This window comes from Molothrus aeneus, chromosome 10 (genome assembly GCF_037042795.1).
Source record: "Molothrus aeneus isolate 106 chromosome 10, BPBGC_Maene_1.0, whole genome shotgun sequence".
NCBI lineage: Eukaryota > Metazoa > Chordata > Aves > Passeriformes > Icteridae > Molothrus > Molothrus aeneus.
In genome coordinates, this window is record NC_089655.1 from 23,935,786 (window position 1) to 23,957,908 (window position 22,123).

At 46.1% G+C, this 22,123-nt stretch overlaps 1 protein-coding gene and 1 non-coding gene across 2 annotated transcripts; both read left to right on the plus strand.

The window, feature by feature from the left end:
• Positions 1 to 247: 247 nt before the first annotated feature.
• Positions 248 to 21,703, plus strand: KPNA4 (karyopherin subunit alpha 4). The gene is made up of 17 exons (XM_066556383.1): positions 248 to 405; positions 8,261 to 8,305; positions 8,927 to 9,016; positions 9,104 to 9,133; positions 9,213 to 9,265; positions 10,000 to 10,095; positions 10,197 to 10,282; positions 11,946 to 12,032; positions 13,189 to 13,358; positions 13,443 to 13,487; positions 14,364 to 14,495; positions 14,682 to 14,810; positions 16,150 to 16,254; positions 17,224 to 17,295; positions 17,853 to 18,015; positions 18,729 to 18,823; positions 19,791 to 21,703. Exons 1-17 carry the CDS (start codon positions 337 to 339, stop codon positions 19,887 to 19,889), a joined length of 1,566 nt encoding a protein of 521 aa, XP_066412480.1. The 5' UTR covers positions 248 to 336; the 3' UTR covers positions 19,890 to 21,703.
• Positions 15,128 to 15,393, plus strand: LOC136560966 (small Cajal body-specific RNA 7). The gene has a single exon (XR_010784244.1). It is a non-coding gene; the product is annotated as a small Cajal body-specific RNA 7 (non-coding RNA).
• Positions 21,704 to 22,123: the final 420 nt, after the last annotated feature.

The following is a 22,123-nucleotide window of genomic DNA, read 5'->3' on the forward strand; positions in this document are numbered from 1 at the left end:
CGCAGCCAATGGGCGGCGGCGCCCAGAGCGAGGCTGGCCCCGCTCCCCCCTCCCAGCCTCGCTCGCCCCGTCCCTTCCCCCGCTCGGCGGCACCGGCGCGTTCGGGCCGCCGGGACCGGCCCGGGCCCGCTCCGAACCGCCCGCTCCGGGCCCCGCTCCTGCCCGCCGCACCGCGCCCGGCCCCGCTCCGGGCCCCCACACCCGGCCCCGCAGCGGCGCCCCCTCGCCCCGGCCCTTCCCGGCTCGCCGAGGCCGAGAGCGGGCCCGCCGGGCCCCCGGCGCGCTCGGGCCCGGGCGGAGGCGGAGGGGCCGCGCTCCTCCCTGGCCGCCCCCGCCATGGCCGACAACGAGAAGCTGGACAACCAGCGCCTCAAGAACTTCAAGAACAAAGGCCGCGACCTGGAGGTGAGCGCGGCGGGGCCCGGCCGCGGCCCAGCCCGCCCTGAGCCGCGGGGAGGCGGGAGCGGCGCTGCCGGGCGGGGAGGGAGGGCAGGCCGGGCAGGGAGGGAGGAAGGAGCCGCCGAGGCCGCGCTGCGGGCCGGGCGCGGCCGGGCCCGGGCCCGGGGGCTCCCGGCGAGGGGCAGCGGCCGGGCCCGCCCGGGTCGCTCCGGGGCTCCGCGGCCCCTCGGGCCCGGCAGCGGCCGCGGCTCCTCCCGGGCGGCCGCGCCCGCCGGGGCTCGGCCCGGCCCTGGCCCAGCGGTCCCGGTGCGGCGTGCGCTCGGCGGAATTGCTGCAGGAACGATCTCTCCGAGCGGCCCCTAAAAGCCTGAGTCAGGATTAGGGCCCGGTTGGGTGTTCTTCGTGTCTCCAGGATACTTAATGAAATAAATAACGCCCTAACTTTCATAGCAAGATTATTTTTTAAAAACACTTTCTATCTCTCTCTCTCTCTTTTTTTTTTTTTTTAAATATTTCTTGTTTTCTGCTCAGATAGTTGAGAAGCCGTTTTGGCTCGTAGCACAGAGCCCCTGAACTTTTTGGTGGCTCAATTATTTGAGCTGCGAAGGTGCTTCCTAAACACAGCAGGATACATAATTAACTTGAGGTTTCCTTAGGAAATCGTCGAATTTTAAAACTAGGTGTCAATGCTCACCTTAGAGCACTCAGCCAGGAGTGCTCGTTGGAGCTTAAAATTGTCTGCTCAGGGTTCTCGACAAGAATTTTGGTGTTCTCGTGGCTGCTTTTTACTGGCCTCAAAGTGTCCCTCGTGTTTTCCATAATATTCCAGTCTTATATGTGAAGACATTACAATGTTTCAAAAGTAAAAAACTCCTTTATGTTCCCTGTATTAATTTAAACATCAGCCAAGTTTCCCAGAAGTCTGTAACACCTGGCTTTTTAACCTGTCCAGTGAGATTGATAAAACAGTTTATTACTCAGTTATGTCCAAACTTTTGGCAAAAATATTGGGAGTGGGAATAATTAATTGCTCTGTTTGCTGGCAGGGTTGTGAGGTAACCCCTTGCCTTAGATACTAATTTATTTTAATATAAATTTTTGTGACCACTGAATAGGCAGTTATAGGAAGGCATCTTCGGGACTGCACACAGAATGTGCCATTGCAGTGAAAAATGGGATTCCTGAGCAGACACAGGCTGGAATTCAGGTGCTTTGGTGCAGCACTGTAGGGGGAAAGGGCTGAAGTAGGGAAGGTTCAAGATGGACACGCAGGTAACACCACGTGGGAGTGTGTCAGAAGCTCTTCAGTCATTTTGTTTTATTTGCTGCAGCACTGAAATGCCTTTTTCCACAGCCCAAACGCACTGCTGGGCCGTGTTAAATTTTAGAGAGTGACATTTATCCAGCAAATCCTGGAGCACATGCCTGCTCCCTAAAATAACCACGGTTATAGCAGGGCTATTTTTCATACAATAGCTCAGGCTCTGGCTGTCCCTGCTGCTCACTAAGTGCTTACACATCACACAGGCTGGGGGAGCTGCTGGTGCCCACTCCCAGCCAGCCTCCAAAATCCAGCTTGCAGGGCTGCTTGGGCTCAAAGTTGTGTATTTATCTGGCAGAGGAAGCCAACATTTGATCTTTATCTCCTTCACTCCTCCCCCTTTTGATCTGCGCTGAAATTCTCGTTGGCCCTGGGTTGTTTTTACAAAGCCATCGTTTTTTAAAAATTTTCCATGACAGTTTTACCCCTAGAGAAATGAGAAATCACCCTAATTTTGGTGGGTGCCAAATGGAGAGATTTCTAGAGGTTATGAAAGGTTGCCATGTTGTGAATTGCAAACTTCCTACAAATGTTATCTCTTAATTCCATGTGCTCACATCAGTCCATTGACAGTTACAGTTCCTGTCACATTGTCCTTGCCTTCCAGGTTTTACATATTCACAGGAAGTTCTTGCATTTCTGACCAAAATCAGGGAATTTCCTACATTTTATCCCCTAAAGTACAAAACATTTACTCACCTTTTTGGATATTTGGTTTCTTTCTCCCAGTATGCTTCTAAAACCACAAATTCTGGCCTGGAAAACAGAGTGGGGGGGAAAAAAGAAAACAACCCCCAACACAAGCACCTGTTTTACATCAGATGTGTGACAAAATTCCCTCATATGCTCAAGTCTTGGGCAAACATTTCCTGCACGGGCACGTTGTAAATAATTGCTGCCATGCGTTTGGAGATGCCGGATTGCTGGTGACACTGGGAATTGAGGCATTCACTGGGAGCAGGAATCTCCAGGAAATCCTTGTCCTGTCCCTGCTTTCTGCTCCTGCCCAAAGGAGCACATGGTGTGACAAAGTTTGGAATAGAGGGAGAGCAGTAATTTGGAGCTGAGGAAGCTCTGGGGGGAATTGAAGATTTCAGTGCTTGCAACGTTTTTTTTTAGGGTCTTCAAGATTTTAATGCTGTGGGGGGAAAATAGAATTGGTTCAGCACCAAGAGGAGCCTTGCAAACTGCAGAAGTGGCCACAGTTTTTAACCTCCAACCCCAAAGCCTGACTTGGAGAAGGGTTTATCCGGGCTCTGGTATTAAATTATGCAAATACTGATGCATTAGGGAGCAGGATAAGGTGACTTTTTTCATCTTGTCTTCAGTGAGGAACAGGTTTTGCTTGGGCTTTTTTTTTTTTTTCCCCTTGGATGAGAAAGGCTGAGCTGGTTTTTGCTGGTTCTTGTGGGGATGGCTGTGCTGACACCCACCCAAGCTTTGTTTTTAATGGTGGTACCACAGATCTTGGAATTAAACCCCAGATCTTCACTGTACAGAGCCCAGAGAAGTCCAAATTGATCACTGTGACCGTGCTAGATTGTTATGGACAAATTGAGTTTAAAGAATGCCTTTTTAGTCCTGCATTGAGGGATCTTGATTTGGGAAGGTTTGCAGAGTTTTGGGCTGTTTTATTCGCTTCATTTTCTTTCACCTGGTGATTGAACATTTCATTTCCTCTTGGTGATTGTTGCCTGCTGCAGCACTGCAATCTGACTGACATTTAGAGGCTTTTTTTTTTTTGAAATGAAATAAAAAAAATATTTCCTGCATTTTATTTCTCTGGAAATCTTGGAAGAATCTGCTGAGTGTTTTCTGCCCTGCCTCACCTGTGTGGCAGGAGATGAAGGATTGCTTGAACAGTGCCAGCACAGGAGAGGTGTTAAACAGAGATTCCTGCTCTGCAATTGAGAGAGGCATGAAGGGAAATGATGATAATTCTGTGATGCAGAGCACTTCAAAACTAATTTTGGAGCAGCCATTGCATCAAGATGCTTGAAGATCAGTAATGTCAGGATTTTAAGAGCTGCCAGCATCATTCAGTGGACTTCAAAAATACCAATATTTTTTGAGAACACCAAGGAAGCTCCAGGGGAGTGAAGGAAGGGTGGTGGTGTGAGATATATTGAATATTGCAGGTACTTTGAAGCTTTTCAGCCCTTTCTGGATCCCACACAAAATAGTCTGCTTGGGATTAAATATGGAAGAACCGAAGGAGAGCAGGAATTTCACTCAGTGAGATAAAAATAGGCTCCTTTAAGCTGACTTGGAGTTCTGTGGTGAAGCTCATCCATCTTGTCACTTTGAAATGATACTGAGATATTTGTTTAAGGCATTTTCTCTGCCATGCACAGCTTCTCCAGGAAAAATGGGCCTGGTGGCACTTGTAATGTCATATTGATTTTTATTTTTTATCTGGAGCTCAGACTCCCATTTCCATTCTGAAGTTGCTGAGATGTGACCTCTGGGGGTATCTTGGGTTGGCTTTATGATCCCAAAGCATTTTCAGCAGTGGTCTCCAGAGCAGATTTCATTGCTGCACTTTGGAATTGAGATAGGATTTGTATAGGAGGGGGGTAATGGATGGAGGAGGGCCTGAATCACTGACTATAACTGAGGAAAACCAGTCTGTTTTCAGCTGTCTACTCCCTGTGGGGTGTGCTTTGTTTTTATTTGGAGTCCCAGACCACACTGGTGCTGGTAGCAACTTCCTGGGACGGAGGAAGGAAGGAAGGATGGCACAACCAGCTCATTTTTGATTTACAATAACTGTTGACTCTGCAGTTCCCCAGCAGAAACAATGTGCCCCTGGAAACCATTCCCTGGGATGAGAGCAGAGCCAGAGTTCTACAGTTCCTCCTGTGCTGTCAGAGCTCCCTGCTGGAAGTGGAGACATTGAGTGGAACATTTTGGAACAGCAAAAAAGCCCCACCCCAGCCAGGAGTGAGCACAGGCTGAGCTCCTGATCCCTTCAGGAGGGGCTCCCATTCCGGGATCCCCATTCCAGGGTTCCCATTCCAGGGCTCCCCATTCCGGGATCCCCATTCCAGGGTTCCCATTCCAGGGCTCCCCATTCCGGGATCCCCATTCCAGGGTTCCCATTCCAGGGCTCCCCATTCCGGGATCCCCATTCCAGGGTTCCCATTCCAGGCTCCCCATTCCAGGGTTCCCATTCCAGGGTTCCCATTCCAGGGCTCCCCATTCCAGGGCTCCCCATTCCAGGGTTCCCATTCCAGGGTTCCCATTCCAGGGCTCCCCATTCCGGGATCCCCATTCCAGGGTCCCCATTCCAGGGTTCCCATTCCAGGGTCCCCATTCCGGGATCCCCATTCCAGGGTCCCCATTCCAGGGTTCCCATTCCAGGGTTCCCATTCCAGGGCTCCCCATTCCAGGGTCCCCATTCCGGGATCCCCATTCCAGGGTCCCCATTCTGGGATCCCCATTCCAGGGTCCCCCATTCCAGGGCTCCCCATTCCAGGCTCCCATTCCAGGGCTCCCCATTCCAGGGTCCCCATTCCGGGTTCCCCGTTCCAAGCTCCCATTCCAGGGTTCCCATTCCGGGATCCCCATTCCAGGGCTCCCTATTCCGGGGCTCCCCATTCCAGGGCTCCCCATTCCAGGCTCCCATTCCAGGGTCCCCATTCCAGGGTTCCCATTCCGGGATCCCCATTCGAGGGTCCCCCATTCCAGGGTCTCCCAGGGTTCCCCATTCCAGGGTCCCCATTCCAGGGCTCCCCATTCCAGGGCTCCCCATTCCAGGGCTCCCCATTCCAGGGCTCCCCATTCCAGGGCTCCCCATTCCAGGGCTCCCCATTCCAGGGCTCCCCATTCCAGGGCTCCCCATTCCAGGGTTCCCCATTCCAGGCTCCCCATTCCAGGGCTCCCCATTCCAGGGCTCCCATTCCAGGGCTCCCATTCCAGGCTCCCATTCCACGTGTGTTTTAGGCAGGGCTGGTGCATCCCAGCTCCTTGAAAACCCCCAGACTGTCCCAGGATCCTGCAGGCATCACTACCAGGAGATTTTAATGATAAGCTGAAGGGCTCAGTCATGACTAATGGTCAGAAATAGCCCTTATGATAAATCTGAAGCTAAATATAATTGAAAAAAGGAGGATGGAGGGGTGGCCATGGCAGGCCGACAGAAATAGATCGGATCATTTGATTTTTGATGTAGCAAATGACAAACAGGATCCAGTGCCTGGGAGAGCCACGTGCATTCCTGGCAGAGTGGGGCACATTTCTCAGCTGGAGCCCTTGCCAGGCCCCTCTGAGCTGGGCTGGTCTGGTCCCAGGGGTTTCCTGTGGTGCTGGGAGCTGATTCACGTGGCTCAGATCTCCCCCGGAGCAGACGGAGTCGCTCCCCACGTGCCAGGACACCACCACCCCTCATCTCTGCCCTGTGAGCTGCACGAGCCCAGCTGGGCTCTGCTTGGCATTTCACTCTCTCCAGGCTCTTCCTTCTCTAGCTGGGCTGGTGGCACTGGGAATCCCGTGGCAGAGCTGCCTTCAGCTCTCATTTGTTGTGCTCTTCCTCCTCCTCCTCCTCAGAGGATGAGCAGTGCCAGGCTGACCTGGAACTCTTCAGTCAACAGACTCTGTGTACACAGAGTGATTTTGGTGGGGGCAGGCTTTGGGAAATGGTGCTTCAGGAGTGACTTCAGTGCTGGCTTGTCTTTCATGTGGAGGCTTTTGTGATTCCAAGGTGTGCAGGCAGGAATTCAGCCAGGCCTGTCAGCTCCTGGCAGGAGGGAGAGCATCCTCCCTGTCCCAGGAGAGGATCCTTTACAGTCCCATCACCTGCAGGCAGGAATTTTTAAGGAAAGAATTTTCTAAATGATACAGACTTTTCTAAATGATACATCTGAGGCTTTTTTTTATTGTAACATTTGTTGTGGTCCCACTCTATTGTGTCTGTGTCAGCAGCAGCTTTGCTGGGAGCAGCAGTGTCAGCCCTGGGGTCTGGAAGAGTCACCCCTCTCCCAGGCAGATTTTGGGTGGGAATGCTGATTTTGCTGGCCTGTACTTTGGGAAATTGTTAAAGCCCTGTGAGATCATCAGGGGCGTGGTGCAGTTCTGCAATCTGATCATCAGAGGCTTTCCTCACATTATTTATTATTATTATTATTTATATTATTATTATCTTGGATGTGCCAGATCAGTGGAGTTTGGAGAAACTCCCCTGAGCATTTGAGAGCCTGGAGTCCCTAAGGCAGGTGGAAGCTGCAGCACCTTTGCAGAGCCTGGCAGTGCTGGGTGGGATCCAGCCGTGCCTCAGCTTCTCCTGGAGCTCAGAGGAGCATCCCTGGAGTGATTCCTGCCTTCCCTCTGCTCTCCAGAGCTGCATCCATTGCCCTGGGGGATCCCAGCTGTGGGACATCACCACTCCCTTTACCACCTTCCCAAAGCACAGGGCAGAAAATCAGCACTGCCCCCCAGAGTCACCCTTAGGCTTGGAATGCTGATTTTGGGAGAGGGTGGCTCTTCCCAGCGCTGGCTCTGCTGCTCCCAGCAAAGCTGCTGCTGACACAGACACAACTGAGTGGGACCACAACAAATACTCCAACAAGAAAAAGCCTCAGCTCCCCTGTTCTGGCTGGCCCAGGCTGCTGCAGCTGCCCCTGGCACTTTGCCCTTTGCAGAGCAGGAAGCTCTCCCTGGGGGAGCCTGGATTTTCCCCTCTGCCCCCAGAGCAGCAGGAACCAGCCCTGCTTTGCCACTTTTTCCTCTCCTTACCCTTTTTCTCTGGGGAGCTGCAGTGTTGTGCTCAGCTGAAATTGGATTTGATCAACTGCACCTTCTTTTTGATAAGAATGAGGAAGAAAAATGCTTTAAAAGTGAGCTTTTAATGCTTATCTTCAGATCTCCTTGCTGTTCAGGAGGTTCCTTTTCCCAGGGACTTCCAGCTTTCCCTGGGCTTGTCACAATAAAAATGGAATTGTTTGGAATTTTGCTGTTCTCATTCACTGCAGAGTTCAAAGTGTTCAAATAAAATCACTCCAGCCTGATTTATTTCTGTTTTCACTGCAGTAGCACGAGCAGCAATAAACCAATTTATGTATATTTACAATTGTTGTTTTACCCTGAGCACTGTCAATGGCAGCTGTAGAGAAAATGACAAAAAATTCTGCTCTTGGAATGTCAAAGGTTCTAATTTATAAATAATAGTTCTGGAACTCAGCTTTACTCGCAGGTCTCTTAATATGAGCTCCTTTATAAAGTTATTTTACTGTTGGATTGCCATGGTCCTTTTAGTGCTTTTGGTCCTGTTTTGTGCACAACTCCTCTCCATCTTGCCCTTTGAAAAATATGCTTTCATTCCTAATTCCTTTTTTCCTCAACTTGAAGACTTAGGAGAATGTTTTAGTGTGAAATAACAGAAATATTGTAGTTATTTCCATTTCCTGCAGGATCTCTACTTTTATAATGAAAATTAAACCCTGTGTGTAAAAGTTTTGTTTAAAATACATGAACTGAAATAGTTGTACAAGAACTTTTTAAATTTATCTAAATGCAGATGATTTTTATCTTTATGTTTTTCAGACTATGAGAAGACAAAGAAATGAAGTTGTCGTGGAGTTGAGAAAGGTGAGGCGACCCCGATTATTCTTTTATTTTATAAAATTATTCTCACCAAATGGGATTTTACTTTGTTGTTACTCTGATAAAATGGAAGAGTTTTCAGTAAAGACTCAAAAGTTCAGAAGTTATGGGAGTTCCACAACTTTTGTCCTGAAAACCAGGAGTTTATGGGACGACTCCTTGCACTCCTAGAGGTTTTTAAAGATTTGGTTTTTCCTTTGCAAATCAGCTGTTCCTGCTCATCTGCAGGCAGAAAAATATTTCCTTACAATTAAGTGTGGAAGAGTGTGAAGGTAAAACTGAAATTGTTGGAAAAAAGGAATCACAACTGGAATTATTTTTCATCTGAGCTGAACAGAAAAGCTGTGGGAATTGGTGTGTCCTGTTAGAAATGATGACAAATAAACTGGAATGTTGGTGGTGGTGTGCACGTGAAATGTCCAGCACAAGTTGGATGCAGGATGTTTTAGGAAGAATTCCCAAATTGTGCTTCTCTGGGCAGTGCTTTTCAACTGGTTTTGGAACATTTCAGTGTCAGTGGTGGTGTGGTTATGATTGTTTGAGACAGAACCCCCCACTCCCCCTAAATCCAAGTTTTAAAGGAATTCCACCATTTTTCTCTTGAAGAACAAAAGAGATGAGCATCTCCTAAAGAGAAGGAATGTTCCCCATGAAGATATCTGTGAGGATTCTGATATTGATGGGGACTTCAGAGTGGTAAGAGTTAACTTGCAATAATTTCTTCTTTTTGCATCCTTAAAAGACATTTGGAATTTCTGACTGCTTCTTGTCTCTGTTTTCCAGCAAAACACTTCTTTGGAGGCAATAGTACAGGTAAAAACTATTACATTGTTTGAATATTCTTCATGGCAGGATGACAGATGTGTGAGAAATGTATTTTCTCTTCTTTTAGAATGCTTCAAGTGACAACCAGGGTATTCAGTTAAGTGCTGTGCAGGCAGCAAGGTAAGAACACACTTTCCTCAAATATCCTGATTTTATTTTTATTTTTATTTTTATTTTTATTTTTATTTTTATTTGATCATGCTCTTCATGTCAGAAAATGTGTTCTAACTTAATTGAAATTGTATCAATGAAGTGATTTTTAAAAGGAAAATAGAACTTTAAAGAAACCAGAATACACAGACCTTTTAAGTAGTGTGGATTTCCTTTACATGTAAATACCTGCATTTCTTTTGGTGCAAGCTTGATGCTTCTCACAGAGCAAAATCCACACTTTAAAGGACTGTAAAAGCTTTGGCTTTGAGTGCAGAAAGAGCTGAGTGTCTCCTTTTGTAGGAGTTGGAGCTGAACAACTCTCATCTTTTATTTTCCTGGCTGCTGATAAACTTCCAGAGGGGAGAAAGCATGGAATGAAATGGATAGAATGGCTTTGCTTTAGCAGTGGCTCAATAATTTCACTTTGGGGGGTTATTTTCAATTAAAGAGGAGGAAACAAATCCTGTGGGTCTGTGGGAGGAGGGGGGGAACCCTTGGGAAGGAATTCCCAGCCCAGCAGGAGCAGTTTGGTTGTTGGGACTCCACTGGAGATTCCCAAACTCAACCACAGGGAGCCTTGCCTGCCCAGCTCCAGTGACAGCACTGATCCTTTTTTGAGGGGAAGCTTGGATTGAACAATTCCCTGCTCCTTTCCAGGCAGGATTTGTCAGTAATTTGGTTTTTTGTCCATTTTCCTGCAGGAAGCTGCTGTCCAGTGACCGCAACCCACCCATCGACGACCTAATAAAATCAGGAATATTACCCATCCTAGTGCACTGTCTTGAAAGAGATGACAAGTGAGTACTGCCAGAACTCCAACTACTGCCCCAGTTCTTGCTGTTGAGCTGCTGTGCCCCAGATGTGAGTGCTAACACCGGTGCTTTTTCCTTGTCTGCAGTCCTTCCTTGCAGTTTGAAGCTGCGTGGGCCCTGACAAACATCGCCTCTGGAACCTCGGAGCAAACCCAGGCTGTAGTTCAATCCAGTGAGTCCTGCAGGGGGGATCTGCTGCCACCCACACCTGGGGTCTGGTTGGGCTCAGCTTGGCAGTCAGTGCCCCGAAGGAGCTGTGCCAGGTGTTCACCTCACACTCCTGGCTTTGCCTTCGTTAACCCAGGGTTTAAACCCACTTGGGTTTCCTAATGGTGAGCAGCAGCTGGAAACTCAGAATATCTTAGCACAGTTGATACCTGCTGGCTTCCAGCTTTCAAACTTGGGAAAAAAAACTGCAAAAAACTTGGAATAAAACCAAACAAGCCCTCTGAAAAGCTCCCTGTTGTGAAGAGAGGAGAATATTCACAGGCCAGCGGGTGCCTGACACTGAGCTCTTCCAAAATGAAGTTGAATTACAATTCCTGTCCTTCCTCTGCCTGGGCACGTGAAACGTGGGAAGGAATTGTGGCTGGAATCTGAGCTACCAGGCAAAGCAAACTTTGCTCTGGACTCCAGGCATGTCCTGGAGCAGAGCTTCTGTTGCTAAATCAGAACCAAGTGGGCAGGGCTTTAATTGAGTGGAGAACCAGAGCTTCTTGAAGAATCAGAGATACAGTGAAATGAGTTTTTCCTAACATTTAAGGAAGAAAAATGCACCACAATTATGTTGGCTGCAAGATCAGTTGCTTCTGTTTTTGCAAACTTGGTGTTAAGAGCCTGTGAACTTTGATATAATTTGATTTTCACTCTTACAGGATGTACCTTTGGTAGTACTTTTATCTTTTTCTCCATCCTCTTCCTTCCCCAGTTGCAACCTTAGTTTTCTTTGGGAAATCTATTAATTAATAGATAATCTATCCCACCCCTGATGTAGAATACTTTAAATCTAATTTATCAATTATTTGATCACTTTTTCAGTGATTTCTGTAGGTCTCTATTGCACTCTGTTAGTCAATTTAATAGCTGTGATATATTAAGTTATTATTTATTTCAATTTAAAATGATTTTTTGTAATTTTTCCATAAGAATTTATTAATCTGCTTGCTGGAGATGTTTTTTCTCCTTGCATACAGACACTGTAAATACCTTCATTTAGCAGGAAATAAGAATCCTGCTGATGAGTTGTTTCTCTGGTAAACACATGATTTACATTAAGAAAAAAATCTAACTAAAAATTTCAAATTTCTCTTGAAATCTATGAAATAATTGGGTTCCTTACAGACTGGGCTGTTATGTAAGCAGGCACCTCAGTGCTGGGGGAGAATAAAACAGAATTAATTATGTAAATGTGGATTTCCTTCCTGCCCTCTTCCCACATTCCCTCTCCTTAATTCCCACTCCATTCCTGCTTATTCTCCAGTTGCTTCCCTGGAGTTTGGTCTCTGTTGTTCCTTTGCACTTGGGGCTGCTGCATAACTTAGCAGAGAATTTCTGAATTCAATAAATGGAACTAAATTTGGACCCTGACAAGCTTCAGTGAACTTGAGGAGGCTTGCAAACAAATTAAATGTCAGGGGTTTAATATTCTCAAGTGCAGGCTCTGTAAGGATATGCAGCAAAGGAGGAATCATTGCAGTGTTTTATTTCAGTATCACCTGGGAAATTAGTGAAGCTTTGACCAGCTCGTAACAGGAAAATCAAGTCTCATGTGAGAGTTTTTGCTCTTTAGGGATGCATTTTTAACCATTTCCCTGGGTTATTTTTGTACCTTTCAGATGCTGTGCCGCTTTTCCTGAGACTGCTGCATTCACCTCATCAAAATGTTTGTGAGCAAGCAGTGTGGGCTTTAGGAAATATCATAGGTGGGTCTTCCTCCTGCCAGCACCACCCCCTGGGGGCATTATTATTATTATTATTATTATTATTATTATTATTATTATTATTATTATTATTATTATTATTATTATTATTATTATTATTATTATTATTATTATTATTATATTGTAACTCCTACCACCATCAGCTTCTGGGGCTGTTTTATTATTGTTTGGAAATTTTGTCAAGGAATTTTCAGGAATATTTTGGGCTCTCACAGTTCTTGGTGGTCTGGTGTTTGTCTGCCACCCCTTTCCCTTACCCAGCACTGTAAATCTGTAAATGATGGTGAAATCTCTAAATGATGGGATGGATGTTTTTTGGTAAAATCTGTAAATGATAGAATGTCTTCTGGTAGAATCTGTGATTGATGGGATGGATGTTTCCTGGTAAAATCTGTAAATGCTGGGATGTTTTCTGGTAAAATCTCTTAAATTTTAACAGAATAGAAATCTGTAAATGATGGGATAGATGTTTGCTGTTAAAATCTGTAAGCAATGGGATATTTTCTGTTAAAATCTGTAAATGCTGGGATGGTTTCTGGTAAAATCTCTAAATTTTAACAGAGTACAAATATGTAAACAAGATAGATGTTTTCTGGTAAAATCTGTAAATGCTGGGATAGATATTTTCTGTTAAAATCTGTAAATGCAGGGACGTTTTCTGGTGAAATCTCTATAAATTTTAACAGTACAAATCTCTAAACAAGACAGATGTTTGCTGTTAAAATCTGTAAGTGCTGGGATGTTTTCTGATAAAATCTGTAAATGCAGGGATATTTTCTGATAAAATCTGTAAATGCAGGGATATTTTCTGATAAAATCTGTAAATGCAGGGACGTTTTCTGGTAAAATCTGTAAATGCAGGGATGTTTTCTGGTAAAATCTGTAAATGCTGGGATGGTTTCTGGTAAAATCTCCAAATTTTAACAGAGTACAAATCTGTAAAGAAGACAGATGCTTGCTGTTAAAATCCTAAGCAATGGGATGGATGTTTGCTGTTAAAATCTGTAAATGCAGGGACGTTTTCTGGTAAAATCTCTAAATTTTAACAGTACAAATCTCTAAACCAGACAGATGTTTGCTGTTAAAATCTGTAAGTGCTGGGATTGTTTCTGTTCCAAGCCCTGCTTGTGCCCCACAGGTGATGGACCCCAGTGTAGAGATTACGTCATTAGCCTTGGAGTAGTGAAGCCCCTGCTGTCCTTCATCAGCCCCTCCATCCCCATCACCTTCCTCAGGAACGTCACCTGGGTGATGGTGAACCTGTGCCGCCACAAGGACCCCCCTCCACCCATGGAGACCATCCAGGAGGTGCTGCAGGGCGGGAGGGCTCTGCGGGGCTGGGCTGGGCTTTGCCTGCCTCCAGAGTAACCTCGCTGTTTGTTTCCCCCTCAGATCCTGCCAGCGCTCTGTGTTCTAATTCACCACACGGATGTGAATGTGAGTGACCCCTCTCAGAGCCACTTCCAGCTTCTGCTCTGGGTTTGGAGCTGAAATGTAAAATCAAGGGAAAATCTGGGGTGTTCCCTTTGATTGGGACAAGCTGCTGTGGATATCTGTTAACTGCTTCTTTTGAAATACTGATGTTATTTTTAAATAGTCATTTTTCCCCTAGTATTCCTGTCTTTGCAAGTGTTTATTTGCATGTACTTTCCCTGCACTTATGACTGAAACTGCTTTCTATTTTTATTTCTGTGAGCATTCATTCACAAAGAAATACAGAATTTCTTTGCCTAGAACTTTAATTTGTAATGAAAATCAGTGTGAATGAAAGAAAAACCAGTGTCTGCTGCACATGTCAAATGTCAGGGTTAGCTGTAACTTCTGAGGTGTTAAATATGAAATTGTCATTTAAAAGTGAAGTAAATGAGCAAAACTTCATTGAAATTAGGGAATGAGTCAGCTTTTTGTCTGAACATAAATCAGAATTTATGATTAATTCTTTGCTTCATAAAGAAGTTGTAGCTGAGTTAATGACATCAGTGCTCTGCAAAAAATATGTCTGTATTAACTTTACAATTCCTGTAGTAATTGTGCGATTTAATTTCTTGTCTCTAAGGAGGGGAAATTAAATTTATTAGAATTTTGGAAATTCCTGTATTGGTGAGCCAGTCAAGAACTGTCAGCTGGAGCAGCACTCACTCAATATTTTTGCCAGCTGTCAGTTGAAACATTGACATTTCCTGCTGCTGAGACTGGCTTTGCTGCATGTGAATGCTCCCAGATATTAACTCAGATTATTGTCAGTGCACCCAACTGTCCCTGGTTTGGCTCGGTGTCTGTGCTGCTGCCAGAGCTGCTGTTGTGTCCTGGCAGATCCTGGTGGACACAGTCTGGGCCCTCTCCTATCTGACGGACGCTGGCAATGAGCAGATCCAGATGGTGATCGACTCTGGCATTGTCCCTCACCTGGTTCCTCTCCTCAGCCACCAGGAAGTCAAAGTCCAGGTGAGTTTGGCTCACACAGAGCAGGTGACCCCAAGATGTCAGAAAACCCTTCCTTTCTAGAACTCACATTGAAATGTAATAAATCTGTTTTTTCCCTGTGTGCTGCAGCATTTGCATATAAACCCTTTCTGTCTGCTGCAGAGGGTGTTTAGAGAGGAAATGGTTTGGTTTTGGTTTTGTTTCCAGACGGCTGCGCTGAGGGCTGTGGGGAACATCGTCACTGGCACCGATGAGCAGACACAGGTGGTTCTCAACTGTGAGGCTCTCTCACATTTCCCAGCACTTCTGACACATCCCAAAGAAAAAATTAATAAGGTGAGCAACACCAGAGGTTTGTACCTGATGGAGAACTTTTACACTTGGCTGAGCTGGGCTTCCACATTGCGTAGTGCCATAAAGATGTGAGTAATGGACTCCTTCCACCAGTTTGTGGCAAATGTCAGCAAAAACTGATTTTTTTGTTTCTGGAAATGAATATCCATAGGGAAGGAATTGAGCTAATGTCCATAGGGAAGGACAGGCATGTCAGTGTTTGTAGGAAATGAAAGCTTTCTCTTGTCAGTCTGGCTGTTGACTTGTGTAGGAGCTCTCCGTACCTGGAATGTCCCCTTAGGGGCTTGCCCTGGCTCTCTCAGAGGTGATGACACAGAGACAGTTGGGTGTGTGTGGATGATGGGGGGTGTGTGTGGGGAGGGCTGGGGGCTGTGTGTGCTGTGTGGGGGCTCTCGTGGGGGCACTGATGGCAGTGCTGAGCCAGGAGTGCATCTGAGGCGTGTTGGGCACCGCGGGGCCCCTCTGCAACACTGCCTGTGATTAAAGCCCCAGGAAAGCCCACCAGGAGAGCCCCAGGCAGCCCAAATGTCTCCAGGGTCACCAGTGATCCTGTGCTCTGATCTCAGAGAGCCAGGGCTGAGCACTGCTGGAACTTCTTTGGAAATTCTCAGCTCAAAAGTTCTTATTCCAGGAGGCTGAGAAGGGAATTGAATGGTGGAGGATTTCTAGGAAGGGAGAAGTCTATCAGCTGTGGGATTTTAAAAGGTTGCTACTCTGAATATACTTAAAATTGTATTTGAAGCTGTTACTTGTTGATTAAAGTTGAGATTCCCACTGTAAAAGGGGGGTGAGGGCTGGGAATTTAACTCAGGGAGGGGCTGCTGGGGAAGAGATCTGTTCTTGCTTTGCCTGGCAGGAGAGTCCTGGGCTTGTGGACAGAATGAGCATAAAGGGTCACAAACTTCAGAGCATTGTTAAAAATCAAGAGTTGAATTCAGAGCGCTGCGTTCTCCTGAAGCTCAGGAGAGTCAGTGGGAAGGAGGTCAAGAACTGTCATGTGTGGAGTGAGGATTCTGTCAGCCACCACTGAGAGCTGCTCACTGGCAGTGCTGGGAGCAGTCAGAAGGGCTCATTTGGCATTTCCTGTCTCCAAATAATTTCTCCTTTTAATTTGAAGTATTTGGTTGAAGCTGGTAACAGCCTGAGGAGTCTTGTGGAGCCTCCTGAGGTGAGATTGTCCCTTTGGTTTGTCTCAGCAAGAATTCAGCTCTGCCCAGTCGAGCTGATCAGTGCTTGGTTGTGTTCAAGGTTGGCCAGTTGCAGTGGACATAAAGGATGGAGAATCCTTCTGTGAGTTAATTCCTGGTGTTTTATTTTGCAGGAAGCAGTGTGGTTCCTATCTAACATCACTGCAGGAAACCAGCAGCAAGTTCAGGCAGTAATAGATGCAAACCTTGTTCCAATGATAATCCATCTTCTAGATAAGGTCAGATCCCAAGCATTGGTGGTGGGCTTCAAATCCTGCTTTGCTTTCCAGCTCCTGGTGTCTTTTAAAAAGTGATTTCCCAAACCACTCTGTGCTGCCAAGGATCTGCTGTGGCAGAAGGAAGGAACAGCAAAAGCATCTGGGAATTCCTTAAGGGAAACAACAAATAACCCAGAGCTGCTCACAGATAGCTCTCTAAATGCCAATTTATTGATCTGGGAGAAAAGATTGAAGACTTTTCCATGTAACCCCAGCCCTGAGGTGCTGCAGCGTGCAGGGCCTTATCAGAGCTGCCATGGGCTCAGCTGCAGATGTGCCAGCTGCTGATAAGGGCTGCAGAGTGCAGGGCTGCAGCTCCTCTTTGCCTTGCTGTAAACAACTTTCCCTTTCCCCCCCTTTCCCCCCCTTTTCCTTCCCCCTTTTCCTCCCCCCTTTTCCTCCCCCCTTTTCCTCCCCCCTTTTCCTCCCCCCTTTTCCTCCCCCCTTTTCCTCCCCCCTTTTCCTCCCCCCTTTTCCTCCCCCCTTTTCCTCCCCCCTTTTCCTCCCCCCTTTTCCTCCCCCCTTTTCCTCCCCCCTTTTCCTCCCCCCTTTTCCTCCCCCCTTTTCCTCCCCCCTTTTCCTCCCCCCTTTTCCTCCCCCCTTTTCCTCCCCCCTTTTCCTCCCCCCTTTTCCTCCCCCCTTTTCCTCCCCCCTTTTCCTCCCCCCTTTTCCTCCCCCCTTTTCCTCCCCCCTTTTCCTCCCCCCTTTTCCTCCCCCCTTTTTTTCCCCCCTTTTCCCCCCTTTTCCCCCCTTTCCCCCGGCTGTAGGAGGGATGGACGCACAGATACTCAGGACAGGATTCATTTGTTACCTCACACGGAGCTGCTACAGTGACTCCTTGCAGAGGGGACTGTAACAAACGCAGATTTGTGGGAATCCTGCCTGACACAAGCCCTGCAATGACTGTTGTGTCTCTGCTTGTGCTTCCAGGGGGATTTTGGGACTCAGAAGGAAGCTGCTTGGGCAATAAGCAACTTAACAATCAGTGGGAGAAAAGACCAGGTGAGTGCAGCTTTGGGAAACTTCATTTCCTGTGCTGGGGTTGTGGATGTCTCTGTCCCTTCTCTGTTCAGTGCTTTCCCTTCTCCTCATGGGATTTAAGAGTGACCTCCCCTTGTGTTGGGGTGGCCTGAGGTCAGAGCATCCCTGATGATTTCAGTCAGGCTCTGATGGGATTCTCAAGCATTCCGCATTTCTTTGTACCTTTTGCCCACCACCACAAGGATGTGACCATTAAAAGGGCAGTAACCCATGAGTAGGGGATACACCAGTCCCTTGTAGGCCCAGAGTAGGAGATTTGTGGCAGGGTTGGGGTGGTGCTGTCACTCTTCAGAGGTGAGGCTGAAACTCCTTATCTGACACAGACAAATTCACAGTATTTGCTCCTGGGGTGTTGTAGATCTCCAATTATTTGCAGTTTAGCACCCAAATGTTTCCCAGGAGGGGTTCCTGGGGTGGCCCCTGCAGGTGCTCTGGGCTGGGTGGGTGCCTTTGACTCCTTGGGTTTGCCTGTGCTGCTGCCACGTTCCTGCTGTAACTCTTGGCTTCCCCCCCCTCAGGTGGCTTACTTAATTCAACAAAATGTAATTCCTCCCTTCTGCAACTTGCTGACAGTAAAAGATGCACAAGTTGTGCAGGTGGTTCTGGATGGACTAAGTAATATATTAAAAATGGCTGAAGAGGAAGCAGAAACCATAGCCAACCTTATAGAAGAGTGTGGAGGTAGGAGGAGCAAGGGGTTCATGACTTCTCCAGGGGTTGCTGCTTTGGCATCCTGCTGGTGCTGGGTTTATTGCTGGCACAGATATTTTAAGCAAACCTGGTTTAAAGCACCTTTTTCATGCCTATCAGGTGAATATCCACAGCTTTTCCTAAATTCATGATCAAATGAAATGTGGGGGAGCAGGATAATGGCAGTAAAGTTCATGAGGTGCTGATTTTGTAACAGTTTATATTAGACAAATTAGTCTAATTAACAGGAACTAAATTAGTCAATGTGGGGGTGAGGTGCTTAACTTAATCATGTACAAGTCATGTCCAGGTGAACTTGGAATAAATAATTCTACATCCAGTGGTTGTGAAAATGTAATAACTTTAATTTCCTCATGGTTTTGAGACTTTCTCCATGTTCTGTGTGGTTTAAGTTGACTGAAACTTTTCAGAGATGAAAGAACAGTGATATTAAACTTGGGCACAGGTGAAAAACTGTGGGATTTGTTAACATGGAGTAGAATAATCCTTAAAATAACAAATCTATGTACTGAACTTCAGTGTTTATATGTATAAAATATATCTAAATATGCCAGGTGGGTGTAACAGCACTTTATTCATAACCAGATCATTCATAACTATTCCCAATGTACTTTTTAATTTCTTTGTTGGAAGTTATTTGGCCTGAATTTGGTGTTCTGAGCTCTCTTGTGTGTTGGTTGCAGGCCTGGAGAAAATTGAACAGCTACAAAACCATGAAAATGAAGACATCTACAAACTGGCTTATGAGATCATTGACCAGTTCTTCTCCTCAGATGATGTGAGTGTGCAGCTCCCTGCAGGCTGCTCGTGCTTTTCGTTTCCACATCTGCTGCAGGCAGAGGCAGCAGCCCCAGGGCTGGGCTCAGGGAGACTTTGAGCCCTTGTGTGAACCTCCTGCACCTCCTGCCATTGCTGCTGAGGAGGCATCTAAAGAAGATCTGATGCCTAATTTAAGGCTCATCTCTAGGGATTAAAATCCCAGGCTGTGAATAGTTCCCTGAGCTCTCAGTTTGACATTTCCCAGTTGATGAAGCTCCTCCAGGGCTGAGGCTGCTGCTTAAGAGCCAGAGCTGGAATATTTGAGTAATGCCAGGGGTGGAATGTGCTGATCAGGAGCCTTGTTCCCGTTTCAGAAGGGACCATAAATCCAAGGCAGGGTTGATTTGTGTGCATTCCCAGTCAGGAGGTTCATGGCAGAGGGCAAGGGCAGCCCTGGCAGTCTGTGCCATGCAGGGAGGGTTTCCTGCTGCCTCGAGCCCTGCAGAAATGGCCAGAAATGGGCTCAGCTGCATTCATGGCCCCTTTGCACTTGGAAAGGTTTTTTGTGCTGGATTTCACTTTGATGTGAGCTGCAAGAGCCAAGTCTTGTTTAGCAACTCAACTTTGGCATTTATAGCTGGACTTGGAATTTAATCCAACGTCAGTTTGGGCTTAGTCCTTCCTTGGCTTGGTGGTGCTGCTCTTCTCCTAAGAACTTGAGACAGTTTCTGGTACTGCCAGAAGGTTTTCCAGGAGAGAAAATGGTATCAACAAGAGGCCTTGGGGTGCCATGTGGCACTCCCTGACCAATACAAGCTAAAACATTTGGGTTTAAATCACTTCATTTTAGTGCTCTCACTCAGTGAGGGGAGGGATGGCAGGGCTGGATGCAGGGAGGTGAGGAGGGAGCTGCTTTGGGATTGTCCAGCTCCTGTGTGGGGAGGTTCTGTTGTGTCCCTGCTCACCATGTCCCCGTTGCATTCCAGATTGATGAAGATCCAAGCCTTGTTCCAGAAGCGATCCAAGGCGGAACATTTGGTTTCAATTCATCTGCCAATGTACCAGCAGAAGGGTTCCAGTTTTAGAGTGGTATTTTGGAAGTTTAGGTACAATGCAGCACTGAATAAAAAAAAAAAAGGTTTGATCCATCAATCTTGGCTCATGGGATCCGCTGCTGCATTAAATCGGGAAAGTAAATGTGAAGATTTCATTTGGAATCACAGAAAAGCCCAAATGAAGTCAAGATGGCGAGTGGGTGCGAGTGAGAATGAGTGGCAAAATGTAATGACAAACTTCACACTGAATGCTTCTTTAGATTGTTCAAAGAAAAAGGGCTCCAGGTCACAGATCTCCAGTGCCTGAGAAGGAACCCCGGCCTCCCGAGCAGCGGGGCCGCGTTCTCTCATCATCAGCCTCGACAGCACCGGAGCCGGGATGCGCAGAGCGCAGGGAGAGCAGCGCAGGCCTTGCTCTGCAGCCCCGTGTGGGTGTGGATGGAATGGCAGCGTGGGTGAGTGTCTGCAGCCCTGGCCCGGCGGCAGAGGCGTGCCTGTGATGTGTCTGTGAGCGTGCGAGCTTGAGTCGCCTCCGGGGGCTGAGAAACCTGAAATCATCCAATGAGTTCACAAGTGTCGACTTACACTGGACACACCGAGACCGGTTTAGCAGCAGACTCTGGTTTACTCCTGCAGCCTGTGTTTTCCTCTATTTTTTTTTTTGTTTTGTTTTGTTTTATTTTAATTTTTTTTTCCCTCTTCTTCTTTTTTTTCTTTCAGTTCTTTTTAATTTCTTTTTTCCTGTTACAGCTTCTTAGTTGTTTGTAAAGTCAGAATTTCAGGAAGGCTTCCCTGTGCATTTGCACCAGATGAATGTTTGATGTTATGAAAAGCTTTTCCATATCATCAAAACTAATTTGTAGATTTTTGCATGGAAAAAAACCAACCAAAAAAAAAAAAGAAAATCATCCATTTCCCTTCAAACTAGACTGTGTTGCAGTACACAAGTTGCCATAATAGTAGAAAGCAGTAAAAATGTGGTAATAAAAGCTCATCCTTTTCATTTTCAAAGATAACACGAAGACCTTTGCATGTGGTAATCTCCAGCATAGTTCATTTTTAGATTTCGTTGAGTCCTGTAACCAAAATGTTTCTGTTGTGGTAGGATACCGTGCTGTGTTTCAATGTTACTTGTTTTCAAACTTTGTTTTCTATGAAAATGATATGGAAACGTCTAAAAATGAAATTTGGTGCATATGTACTGCTGAATAAAGAGCGAAAAAAAGAGGTGTGAATAGATGTACAAATCAAGTCATGGTTTGAACACCTTTAATATGCCTAATCCAATTGTTTTAGACTCTTTTTATCTTAGATGTAGGCAGCCATGAACAATCTATTTTGAGCCACTTTAGAGAGGAAAAAAAAACAAAAAAACTTTGTATTTTTAAAACTTGCACAAAAAGGATGCAAGTGTTTTTATAATTGGAGGAATGCCTCAGTTTTGAGGTCGTGCACACTAAATTCAAGGTGATGTTACAAATTTGTACAAACTGAACTCTTGATAAGGTGGCTCATTGTAGGAAATGCTGTGCCTTCCCCTTTGAGCACAAGTGTTGCATGAACAACAGTTTGCTATAATAAAACATCCCAGGTTAGCCACCATTAGCATCTATATCTACCTTGTGTTTTCAAATCAGCTGGTAATTCTGAAACACTGTAGAATGGATAAAGATTATTTTGTGATCATAACTCTTTGTTGGACTAGAGTATTTTTGCAGCATTCCTTGTCATCAGAAACATGGTTAAAAGTTTAAAACTAGAAGCAGCGGAAATCTAGCTTGTGAATTTATCCAAGTAGAGTGCAGGCTAGGCTGTCTTGGGGAAATAAACATTAAAACTTGCAACCCTGCTGCTCTGCCTCTTTCTTGATAGAATATTCACGTTTTTCAGCATGAAACACAGAGATTATGTGAAGAAAGTGACTTTTAAAGGCTCTGGGTTGAGGTTTTTACCTGTTAAATGTTTGCCTGTTGCAGGTTGGAAGCATGGAGTTATTTTGCTGTAAATGTTAAGAAAATAGCAATTTTATTTCAGTTTTAGTTACCTCTGTATATTCACTGAATAAATCAGGGCTGTTTTCATGGAAAACGTAGGGAATGCATGGAGGAGGGAAATGAAATGCTTTTTATGGAAGTTGCAATGTTCCAAGGAAAATTCTACCCAGTAAATCATAATTTTCACCCTCAGACACCTTTGTGAGGGATGTTCCACAGAAAATGGAAAAAATTGTTTTCCAAACCTTTCTTGTTGGTAGGAAGAGAACA

Bases quoted from the DNA above. Each gene is read 5' to 3' on its own strand.
- KPNA4 (XM_066556383.1), top strand. From the start codon at position 337: ATGGCCGACAACGAGAAGCTGGACAACCAGCGCCTCAAGAACTTCAAG. The intron at 9,134-9,212 runs GTAAAAACTATT...CTCTTCTTTTAG, and splicing joins CTTTGGAGGCAATAGTACAG to AATGCTTCAAGTGACAACCA. The intron at 18,016-18,728 runs GTAGGAGGAGCA...TGTTGGTTGCAG, and splicing joins CCTTATAGAAGAGTGTGGAG to GCCTGGAGAAAATTGAACAG.